Here is a 12254-nt window from a genome sequence, read left to right as displayed (position 1 = left end):
CCAGGGGGAGAGAGGAGGTCTGCTGAAGACAGCATGGACTGCATGGAACAGACCGCAAACGCGCTGCATAAAGGAATACAATGATAAAGTTGAACTTTACTGTAGTTCTGACTAACTTTTATAGAAAATTACACCGCAACACTAGTCTCTAAATTACTTCAGGATGACAGAGCTCCTGGGCCGCCCACCTGGACATGCATCCTTGTGCGGAGCTCCTGTTCGGTCTGCCCCCCTGGGCTGTGTGTCCGCCGCCAGGAGAACCGTACCCTCCCTGCGCCCACCTCCCTGACCCCACAGCTGCCTTGCACGCACTGCTCAGCTTCCTCCAGGCTACGCTCTCCTTCAGACGGAGACCCCTCCTCTGTGGCCTTCCCCGCTGTGCTCAGTCAGGACGCCCCAGTGCGCCCCACCGCACTGCCGGAACGACCCCATGGGGCAGAGCTCGGCCCAGCCCAGGGCAGCTCGCCGCATGTCCCTGGAGGGCGCGGCACTTGCTCGTCAGCTCTCTGCAGAGTCTCCCAGGATCCCAAGCCACCCACCGTCTGGTTCTGCATCCATGGTCACTTCACCAAAGACGGCCACCCCCCCTGGGAATGCCAACCCGCCCGTCCACTGTCCTTCTCCAGAACCTCTCTCGTCCCTTGGGGGCCAGGCCTGCTGAGAGGCCGACACAATCCACCTGTAACCCTCCCACCCCCTCCCCCGTAAGCACCCGAAGAACTCATTTCTATCATGCTGCCCCCTAAAACATCACCCAGAACAACCCTGAGGTCCACGACTGAGGGACGGTTCCATAACGCAGTTGTCACAGGACCGAGGACCACTTGGCAATAACAGGAACACAGTCCTGACACCTCAAACCTGAACGGCCCTTGAAAACGGGCTGAGGGAAACGAGCCAACTGCAGAGGCCGCCACTCCAGAGGCCACATGCAGAAGCACACACAGGAGACACACGGCACACCTGCAGAAAAAGGCAGAGAGTCGGCCGGCGTCTGCCTCGTCTCTTTTTGGAGGGGGAGGAGTTAACCTGGGCGATGGAAATGCCCTACGCTCACGGCGGTGACTGTGCAACTCTGTGAATGCACTGAAGCCGCTCATCTGTGCTTTTCAACTGGGTGAACTGCATGGCTGGCAAATTCTATCTCAATAAAACCAGGACAAGAAAAAAAAAAAAAAACCAAGAAAAACACCCAGGACACAAAAACGTGCTCACGAGTCCAGTGTCACTTTTCTGTCCTCACACGCGTCTCCAGGAACCCGGGCACCAGCGCCGGGGCTGGGCTGCTGTCCCCGCCACTGGAGACCGCTGTCTTCATGCTTCCACAGGGCCTCCCTAAAACCAGCACACCCGTCACCCCAGCACTTGCTGAGAACAGAGGCTTCATGGTCAGGGCACGGGGAGCCCGCTCCCGCCACGGAGACCCCAGCCTCTGTGTCCCCACTGAGGGAAAGGGCCCAAGAGCACAGAGCCCAGCTGCACCCACCTGCTCCACCACAGGGAAAGCCGCCGGCTCGGCCACATCGCAGGAGAGCCTAGTTCACTTCTTAAACAGTGAAAGAGGAGGACACTTGGTCAGGGGCTGCAGTCCGCTGCCCTGAGTTTCCGAGTTGCCTCCGGTCATTCCTTTGACCTTCGGAAGATGAACTGACTCCTGTCCCTGTGTTACAATCCAGTCTCTAAAAATGTGGTGGATGGCAGTTAAGCCTCAGGCATTCCTCTCCACCATCTCAAATGGGAAGGAAAAGAACCAGACAGAAGCTGTGCACCTGTGGGCTCTGCCTGGCACATCCGCGGGCCACGCCACGGTCTGATTTCCCCAGCCCCACCACGTGACGGTGCTGGGAGATGCGGCCCCTGGTGCTTAGGTCATGAGGGTGTGGCTCGCATGAACAGCGTTAGCACCCTTACAGAGAAGCCCCACGGAGCTCCCCGGGCCCTTGCGCCATGTGGGGACACAGGAGTTATGTGAAGACACAGGCACCAGTCACGGCCCAGGACGGGGGCTGCACCAAACAGGACACGTGGTGCCCTGAGCCAGAGGCCGGCCCCGGGCTGTGAGAAGTCAGCCTGCGCGGGGGGGTAAGCTGCCCGGACTGCGGCACCGTGCTACAGCAGCCTGCAGACGGGCCAGGGCCGGTCTACTTCAGTGACGACGACCGTCCTGCTCCTGACTTCAATGGGAACATGTGCTTTCAAAGTTGCTTCGCTAAATACGAAGTCTCCACCAGGTTATATAATTAAACTTTCCTTTCATCTACAACAAAGGGTAAGCTCTGTTTGCCAAGACGGTGCACACCATCCGGTGCTACACTCTGGTCACTGCAGCGCTACCGCAGTATCCTCAAGGGACCACACGTCCAAAGAAACGGCACACGGCCACGGCCCTGCCTCACAGCACTTTCAACACTTCGCAGAACCTTAAAGAATCACTGTCAATGCTAGTTATCAGCAAGAGCAACTGTGACAAGACTTAACATATTTACACCACCTATGCAAGCAGGTCATAACGGTAAGACTTGTATGAGCAGAATTTTGTAACTATGTTCTCTATTTTCTACGCATGTAAGTTTTTAAAAATTTTTCACCACTGCCACTGTAGCTGCCCAGGTTAACCTCCTCCAGTCCTCTCCCCCTTCTCCTACACCGATAATTTTTAATGTATGTATGCACGTAATATAGCAATAAAAGAAAACACTATTCAGGGGTTCGTCAAAATTACGTAAGCAACTCTGAATAGAGGTCCTGAAGGAAGCAGACAGCAGCCACACAGGAGCACACACGTCACCACCCGCGTCGGGACCCACGTTCACACCGAATGTACGTTACCTTTCCGAGCATCCTGCCCAGGAAGTAGTAATGTCTGGCAAAGGCATCGCCCACAAGCATCTGAGCGGCTGGGTTGGGGTACAGAAGCCCTTCGTTAGTGGTCTTAAAGAACCCCTGGTTGGGGTTAAACCCTGACTTCAGTAGTTCGTTTAGAAACTCTCTGAAAATACCACCACCGTCAATGCCGGCTTCGTCCAGGCCGTGCGCATTCAGTAAGTGCACACGGATCCGCTTTTTCAAGTCAGGCTCTGTTAAAAAAGGGGGGTGGGGTGAGGAGAAAATATCTTTTTAAAAAGCAATAAAACAAGTTGGTATTACAGGAAGTTAGGAAAGGGGAGCAAGAATGTTAAAACTATTTTAACGCAAGGCTTAAAAAAACCCAACATTAAGAGGAGACAATGAGCTAGGCTGAGCCGGTCTTCCCGGGACTCCTCCACTCTGCTCAAGAATGGAGCGGGCAGGGGCAGCAGGCGGGTGTTCAGGGGAAAATACGAACCCCGCCCCTCACTGTAACAGACTCAAACACTAGCAGGGGAGCGGGCAGAGTTAGGACCTGAGGAGAATACGGGCCCACAAAGTCGCCAAGGAAGACAAAGAGACAAACAAAGAAGTCGCTGACGCTAACGTCACACAGACATTCTAAAGAAGTGAATGACATGAGAGAGCGCCAGGGGCTGCATCGTCATTTAAAACAACATTTGGCTGAAAAACAGGTAAAGATTTTGGTTATATAATATGCCACAAGATTAAATTAAAAAAAAAAACAACAACACCGCAAAGCTGAAGCCTGCCTGACACGCAAGACACATCTGCACACGGTCCTCGTAAGGACAGCGCGCGGAAGCAGGACCCCAGGCCCCAGACGCACTTGCAGTGAACGCGGCAGTTTCCAGTGTGGGCTTCCAGACACAGGCCATGAAAGACAACTCCGCAAGCCAGAGAGGCCCTGCCTGGCTCAATCCCCGAGCAGGCGTGTCTGACCGCGTAACCCGCGTCCTGCATCGCTTCCCGCTGCACCTGCACCCTTCAGGTACCCGGCACGGAACCCACCGCAGGTCTGCGCCGCGGCCACTGCTCAGGCAGTGTGCAGTCACTCAACACATGTCCGACCCAAAGCATCTCAAGGCACCAGGGGACCTCCAGGAAATAGCCTGGAAAGCGGTTTTGCCAGCGCAGGTTCCACTGAACCTCAACACCACGATATGCAAGAGTCAGCGTTAAGGTCCCAGGACCTGGGGTGTGAGCCTGTGTCCCCTGACCGCCCCTGCACGGAGGCCCGCCCACCCCACCAGGGAGGACAAATGCTGTGCCTGCTGAGCACACAGCCACCTCTGATTCCTACCCCGGGCAGGAACCCACGCCAGGAACCGCACACACACACACCAACCACTTCCAACACTCCAACAATCTCTGGGTAAGAACAGCCCATTCCCTCGTGATGAAGCCAAGGACAGGGACGGTGAACTACTTATCCAAGGACACGCAGCAAGCAGTGTCAGGGCAGGGCTGTAGTTTAACACACACTATTTAAAATCTAACTATACTTAAATGAAGGGCTTTTCACTGATGGCTGAATTCCACAGACATGCTATTTCCATCTATTTTGATCAATTACCAAACATGTTCATTCTCAGAATTCTAAGCAGGTAACTATGGCTGCAACACCACCTGTACATCCATCCTCTCAATACTCAGCTTTAAGGACAACTATAACCATTCATCACATACAGTATTTCTCAAACTGAATGTCAGCAGTTAGCAGCATTATATTTTGAAAGTTCTAAGTGTAAATAAACGTTTTTTAACTGGGAAATGCTCAACCAAGGCACACTCGTTAACTGCTGGCTCGAATCTTGGCACTGACACTCCAGGCAGGGGAGGAGGGGTCTATCTCAGAGACTTCACAGAAGCCGCCTCTCAGTTCTGGCTGGAGCTGAGGGTCTGTGGCTCCCCAGATCTCACTTCTATAAACAACAGGACACAGCAACACAGTATTTTTTAGAATCAAATCTAGTCTTCTTGCCACTGGATTCAAAAGACAAATTAAAAGCACCCACTTATGGAGGTAAGACTGGCGGGGGGGCGGCTAAGTAAATTGACCCTTGAACAATTCAGGAGTCGGGTCCACACAGTTGAGAATCCACGTGTAACTTTTGCCTCTCTTACTGATAACATAAACAGTCAATTAGCACATTTCATATGGTATGCAAGCTACATACTGTACTCTTACGATGAAGTAAGCGAGAAAAAGGAAACACGTTATTACAAAAGTCAAAAGCAAGAGAGAATATGTTCACAGCACTGTGCTCATTCGCTGCCAGCTCAAGTGTACATCATCTGCTTCCAAGAGCCGCTACCGGGCTGTCAGCACCTGCGGCAGCACCGTCTACCCGGCACACAGCCCTGCAGACGCTGTGCTACTAACACCTGACATCACGCAATGCACCAACGGGAGGTGTTAGCCGCTCAGTTGTGTCCAACTCTTTGCGACCCTATGGACTGTGGCCTCCTAGGCTCCTTGTCCATGGAATTCTCCAGGCAAGGACTGGAGTGGGTTGCCCTCCTCCAGGGGATAGTCCCGACCCAGGCATCAAACACTGGGTAAAAAACCACTGCAGGCAGATTCTTTATCATCTGAGCCACCAGTTCAGTTCAGTCGCTCAGTCATGTCCGACTCTTCGCGACCCCATGAATCACAGCACGCCAGGCCTCCCTGTCTATCACCAACTCCCAGAATCCACTCAGACTCATGTCCATCTAGTCAGTGACGCCATCCAGCCATCTCATCCTCTGTCATCCCCTTCTCCTCCTGCCCTCAATCCCTCCCAGCAACAGAGTCTTTTCCAATAAGTCAACTCTTCACATGAGGTGGCCAGAGTACTGGAGTTTCAGCTTCAGCATCATTCCCTCCAAAGAAATCCCAGGGCTGATCTCCTTCAGAATGGACTGGTTGCATCTCCTTGCAGTCCAAGGGACTCTTAAGAGTCTTCTCCAACACCACAGTTCAAAAGCATCAATTCTTCGGTGCTCAGCTTTCTTCACAGTCCAACTCTCACATCCATACATGACTACTGGAAAAACCATAGCCTTGACTAGACGGACCTTTGTTGGCAAAGTAATGTCTCTGCTTTTCAATATGCTATTTAGGTTGGTCATAACTTTCCTTCCAAGGAGGAAGCGTCTTTTAATTTCATGGCTGCAGTCACCATCTGCAGTGATTTTGGAGCCCAGAAAAATAAAGTCAGCCACTGTTTCCACCCACTGTTTCCCCATCTATCTGCCATGAAGTGATGGGACCGGATGCCATGATCTTCGTTTCCTGAATGTTGAGCTTTAAGCCAACTTTTTCACTCTCCACTTTCACTTTCATCAAGAGGCTTTTTAGTTCCTCTTCACTTTCTGCCATAAGGGTGGTGTCATCTGCATATCTGAGGTTATTGATATTTCTCCCGGCAATCTTGATTCCAGCTTGTGTTTCTTCCAGTTCAGCGTTTCTTATGATGTACTTTGCATAGAAGTTAAATAAGCAGGGTGACAATATACAGCCTTGACGTACTCCTTTTCCTATTTGGAACCAGTCTGTTGTTCCATGTCCAGTTCTAACTGTTGCTTCCTGACCTGCACACAGATTTCTCAAGAGGTAGATCAGCTGGTCTGGTATTCCCATCTCTTTCAGAATTTTCCAGTTTATTATGATCCACAGAGTCAAAGGCTTTGGCATAGTCAATAAAGCAGAAATAGATGTTTTTCTGGAACTCTCTTGCTTTTTCCATGATCCAGCGGATGTTGGCAATTTGATCTCTGGTTCCTCTGCCTTTTCTAAAACCAGCTTGAACATCTGGAAGTTCATGGTTCACATATTGCTGAAGCCTGGCTTGGAGGATTTTGAGCATTACTTTACTAGCGTGTGAGATGAGTGCAATTGTGCGGTAGTTTGAGCATTCTTTGGCATTGCCTTTCTTTGGGATTGGAATGAAAACTGACCTTTTCCAGTCCTGTGGCCACTGCTGAGTTTTCCAAATTTGCTGGCATATTGAGTGCAGCACTTTCACAGCATCATCTTTCAGGATTTGAAAGAGTTCAACTGGAATTCCATCACCTCCACTAGCTTTGGAAAACCACTAGACCATTCAGGTATGACCTAAATCAAATCCCTTATGATTATACAGTGGAAGTGAGAAATAGATTTAAGGGAATGATAGATAGAGTGCCTGATGAACTATGGACGGAGGTTCGTGACACTGTACAGGAGACAGGGATCACGACCATCCCCATGGAAAAGAAATGCAAAAAAGCGAAACGGCTGTCTGAGGAGGCCTTACAAATAGCTGTGAAAAGAAGAGAAGCAAAAAGCAAAGGAAAAAAAGAAAGATATAAGCATCTGAATGCAGAGTTCCAAAGAATAGCAAGAAGAGATAAGAAAGCCTTCCTCAGCAATCAATGCAAATAGAGGAAAACAACAGAATGGGAAAGACCAGAGATCTCTTCAAGAAAATTACAGATACCAAGGGAACATTTCATGCAAAGATGGGCTCGATAAAGGACAAAAATGGTATGGACCTAACAGAAGCAGAAGATATTAAGAAGAGGTGGCAAGAATACACAGAAGAACTATACAAAAAAGATCTTCACGACCAAGATAATCACGATGGTGTGATCACTCACCTAGAGCCAAACATCCTGGAATGTGAAGTCAAGTGGGCCTTAGAAAGCATCTGAGCCACCAGGGAAGAGCAAATTCTAGGAGACAGTGAGGGACAGGGAAGCCTGGCGTGCTGCAGTCCATGGGATCACAGAGTCAGACGTGACTTAGTGACTGAACAACAATGTGAAAAAGAAATCCCCGTTTGTTTGGGGGTATAATGACTCAGGCGTGATGAAGAAGCATCAGGAACACGCTGTACAGTAGTCTAGCCTGTGCACTAAGGAACGAACGTCGAGGAGTGTTTACAGTGTACACTGTTACGGTCCTGCTCATCGTTCAGGGCTGGTACCACTGTTCCATGTTTTAAAAACCCCTTACCTGTGGTGATAAGGTGATTAGCAGTTTCCTCAATCATGAGAAAGAGACGCAGAGTGTTTGGTAATATAGCTCTTTGAAGGCCAAGTCAAAACAGGAAGAAAGCTAACACGGTATTAATTTTATGGTCAGCATCACTCACTCTATGCTTCTGAAAGCACAGGCTGCCCACTTCACTGCAAGTCCTGCCCAGGACGGTCTGCAGGATGAACACTCGGGTGACAAGGACAACAATGAAGACACTGCAGTCTCTTATACAGACACCGGGTTTTCACAGGAAGGCGCTCACATACACAGCAGCTAACGTGTTACTGGGCGGCGTGACGGATTCTTTACTATGAAGTGGAAATGGCTCATTACAGAAGCCTGCCCCCTCCCGTCTTCAGGCTCATTTAGGCTGGGTGGGGGTGGGGGGAGGAGCAGGAAAAGGGGTGGTCTTGCTGCCCGGGATGGCAGAGGCAGGTGGTGGAGGGCACAGGAGGGGCAGGCCCATTTGGCCTAACTTGACGGAGACACTTCACAGCTTCTGCCCCGACGTTTCTGCTCTTCTCTGAACCCGTCTGTACAGCACCGACCCCGCTCCCACTGTTCGCTGTAGTCTAGGCGCCCGTATCCCAGAAGACCCAGGGCGTGACACAAGTCAGAAGCCGTCCTCAACGAGCAGAAGGCCCTGCTCGGGCGTCTGCCGTGCGTCTCCCGGCTCCACTGCCTCTCTGGCGTCTCTTCCTCATCGTCGGGCCTGGGCTGGAGGCAGTCGTTGCCCAGTCGCTCCCCTCACATGGAGTCCTCTGGCTGCCCAGAGCCTGCTCCGAGGCCCCCCCACGCCTGTCACCACCCCCATCCCTCTCATGCCTTCCCCCACCGGCTCAGCCGGAAGTCCTGTGAAGTCACGTGACGCATCCGGACGCCTCTCCAGCAGGAATGTGTTGCCCCGCTTGGGGGCGTTCTTGGCTCTCTCTCCAGCAAGGATGGCATCTTCCAGGGTATGGTCCTCCCAAGCTCACGTGATGCTCTCTCTGCCGGGTTCTGCTGACGAGCCTCTCCTTGGAGAACCATGTGCACGGAGCCTGGAAGGTCCCCATGGCCCCAGCCTAGAGGTTCTATTAGAGACGTGCTCTGTGAGCCAGCAGACCCTCCTGTACTTTCACGGGGTCTGGCGGCCACGGGCACCGCCCGAGGTCAAAACTCCCGTGAAGGCCGTTCTGAACCACCAGGTGCTTCCTGACGGTAAGGACCAGGCATCGACAGAACAATCCAGAAAAAGGGCCCTCGGGTCCTGGCCCTCCCACCATCCCACCGAAGGATGGACTGCTGGGGGTGAGTGAGCACAGGCGCACAGGCCCTGCCTCAACACTGGTGCTCTCCTGCCCTCCTTTCTACTAACTGTCCTTTGGGGCGGTCTTTCCCAGAACAGGCACCGCTGTCTGGCTGGAGCCCTGTTCAGGCAGCTGTCCCTTCTTCTCAGTGACCGTCCCGATGGCGCGGGGAGCGCTCTGCTGCCCGTGGGGGCCAGGTGCTGCTTCTCCTGTCCTCATGGCACCTTTAAACCCAGACTGCTTTCTACACTCATAAAGCCATCCTGAATTTTATAAAAATAAATATGTAAACTTAAAATATTATGAAAATAACATATCACAATTGCTTAGTAATTTTTAATTACATCAACGTCACTGGAAATTAAACAGAGTTAGTAAAAGCATGCATAGAAGAAAAAACGTTATTATACATCTGGACTTCGCTTTTTCTCAAATCGTGTCTGCAGGAATGCCTTTCTTATGGTGTCCTGAGCACGCCTTCAATACGAGATAAGGGATGTCACAAGAAGTGCCAAGCTCTTGTGCCTGCATGTAGCTGCTGCCACATCTTCACACATTTCCTTTCCTTTGTCTCCCTTTCCCTGACAGTGGTCCTCACGCTGGATTCCTTGCCTTGCAGGGGTGGTACCCACAGCTGCGGACACAGACCAGACAGCTGGACATCTCCCAGGAGCGTCCCGCCTCTTCCCTGCGCCCAGGGAGTGCACCCAGCGCCATGAGCAGCACTCTCTGGGGCTCATGGGACTGCGCTTGCCATGAGGGAGACACAGGGACGTGCAAGCGGGCACTTTCCACTGGACTCCGTTTGGCACGGGGCGTGCTCAGGCGGAGGTGGGGCTCAGCTTCCGGCTACACTGGGCTCGGGCAGCAGCAAGCAGAGGCGGCCCTGATCGTCCGGGTGGACTGCATGCAGACAGGCGGCTCCCACAGCTCCGACTCCCCCCAGCACCTGGTGCCTGTTTCCATCCCTCCCAGCTTCGGGGGCCCTACAGATGTCCTCTGTCTCCATAAGTTTTGATACACTTTAATTTCTTATAATAGATTTGTGCATATTTTTGGCAACAAGTGATAAAACAGACTAGCATCTACATATATTTCATGCATTCATGACAAATTTTTCTTAATATTTTCAGTATTCTAGGTTGAGTAGTTCATCTGCTGGGAGAAGGCAATGGCACCCCACTCCAGTACTGTTGCCCGGAAAATCCCATGGATGGAGGAGCCTGGTAGGCTGCAGTCCCTGGGGTCGCTAAGAGTTGGGCACGACTGAGCGACTTCACTCTCACTTTTCACTTTCATGCACTGGAGAAGGAAATGGCAACCCACTCCAGTGTTCTTGCCTGGAGAATCCCATGGATGGAGAAGCCTGGTGGGCTGCAGTCCATGGGGCTGCACAGAGTCAGACAGGACTGAAGCGACTTAGTAGTAGTAGTAGTAGTTCATCTGCCAGTGTTTTGAAATTGTCACAAATCTCCAAAAAGTTTGCCAATGTATTTCTTGGGAAAAAAAAAAGAATCTGCCTAAGTGGACCTGCACAGTTCAAACCTGCATTGTTCAAGGGTCAACTGGACATTGATTTTACCCTGTTATCATTTCTTCTTCAGAAAAACAAGGTAACAAATCTTGCCCATTAAACAAAACCAAACCACCACGCAGGAGCAGAGCGTGCTCTCAGGAACGGAGCCCAGCATGGCTCCAGCCACCACCCCACACAGTGGGCCACACGGAGAGCGCCGTGGTGGGAGGCGCCCGCTCCACTCTCTCAGAGCCACGGGCTCCGAGGGCAGGCGCGCTCCCTGCCCACAGTCCACATGGAGAAACACACGTCACCCTGCTCGCCGAGCTCCCAACTGTGAGAGAGACCACCCAGCTGCTCTGAGCTCCACCACGTCAGCTCGCATGTCAAAGGAGGCGAAACCCACAACTCAGAAGACTGTTCTGAGACGACAATGAGATACGAGAGCCCATAAGGAATGGCCACTATTTGCTTCTGTGACTAGATGATATATGGAAAAACCATATTAATTGATTACATGTAAATGACTAGGCAACAAAGCACTTCAAACCAATTTTCCGTAAGTAAATTAAACATACTAAGATGATATTTAATTTTACAATCTGCATAGCAAAATATCAAATATATGGTTTAAAACTTAATTGATAAGGTCAGACTTAAAGAACACTTTAAAGATTTAAAGCACTGTAATATAGATATTATATGATTTTTCCAAATTCTTTAAACTCGGTGAGGCTATCAGCATGCACGACTGAAGAGCTGGCGTGTGGCCAACTTCTGAGTAACTCTCAAGCTTAAGCAGTCATTAGGAATCTGGGGCTTGTGTCTAGGAATCTGGGGCTTGTGTCATTGAGCAGTAACGGCATACTCTCCATGAAACAGTTTTAGAGTTAATTGAAAACTGTTGCTAACACACAGTCTCACTTTGGCTGAAGAGCTCAGACATATTCGAGCCCCTGCCGGAAGCCCTGATTTACCAGCACAGAAGCGGGTCTGCCGTGGACAGCCACACCCTCCCCCGTGACCCCTCACGCGGCACTGGGCTCCTGGTTCCCAAGTCCTGCCTCACGTCCTGCGTCTCAGGAAGCCTCCAGCATCAAGCACACCTCGGCTCCTCCCTGAACACTCTGCCAATCGTGGCCAATTTAACACCCTGTTACAGCTCGTTTTTCTTGTTTTCAAACACAAGTTCAACAAACATCTACTGAGCGCTAGCTGTGGGGACCCTGGCTTAGACCACGAGGCCCTCAGTGAAGCGGGACACACAGACAGAGGACTGCCAGCACAGCAACACGGACACAGCACAACTACTGTGGCTCGCCTCTAAGGAGCTGCAGGTCCCAAAGGAGGTCGAGCTTTTGCTCTTCCCCAAAATGTGTTAGACTAGGAATCAGGGTATCTGGTTTTTGCCTCGCTTATACAAAAAGCTTTGAAAACATGACGTCCCAGGTGAGAGTACCCTGCACAGTGGAGCACTCAGTCTGCAGTCAGACTGGAGCTCAAAGTCTGCCTCAGTTTGCGATACTTGATGTTAGCGGGCTACAGCATAGATTATGTAACAAAACTAAGTTAT

The 12254-nt window shown here is 51.2% G+C and overlaps 1 protein-coding gene across 2 annotated transcripts in view; it reads right to left on the bottom strand.

Annotated features, from left to right (window-relative positions):
* The window catches only part of UBE3C (ubiquitin protein ligase E3C), a 115481-nt gene that overhangs the window by 31208 nt on the left and 72019 nt on the right, over positions 1-12254 (bottom strand). For both annotated transcript variants that reach the window (XM_005205800.3, NM_001192188.3), the window contains exon 18: positions 2830-3077. In XM_005205800.3, coding sequence (XP_005205857.2) covers positions 2830-3077 — 248 coding nt within the window. The remainder of the gene's footprint in view (positions 1-2829; positions 3078-12254) is intronic.

This window comes from Bos taurus, chromosome 4 (genome assembly GCF_002263795.3).
Source record: "Bos taurus isolate L1 Dominette 01449 registration number 42190680 breed Hereford chromosome 4, ARS-UCD2.0, whole genome shotgun sequence".
Taxonomy (NCBI): domain Eukaryota; kingdom Metazoa; phylum Chordata; class Mammalia; order Artiodactyla; family Bovidae; genus Bos; species Bos taurus.
The sequence above is the reverse complement of the archived record's forward strand: the minus strand, read 5'-3'. Positions and strand labels throughout refer to the sequence as shown.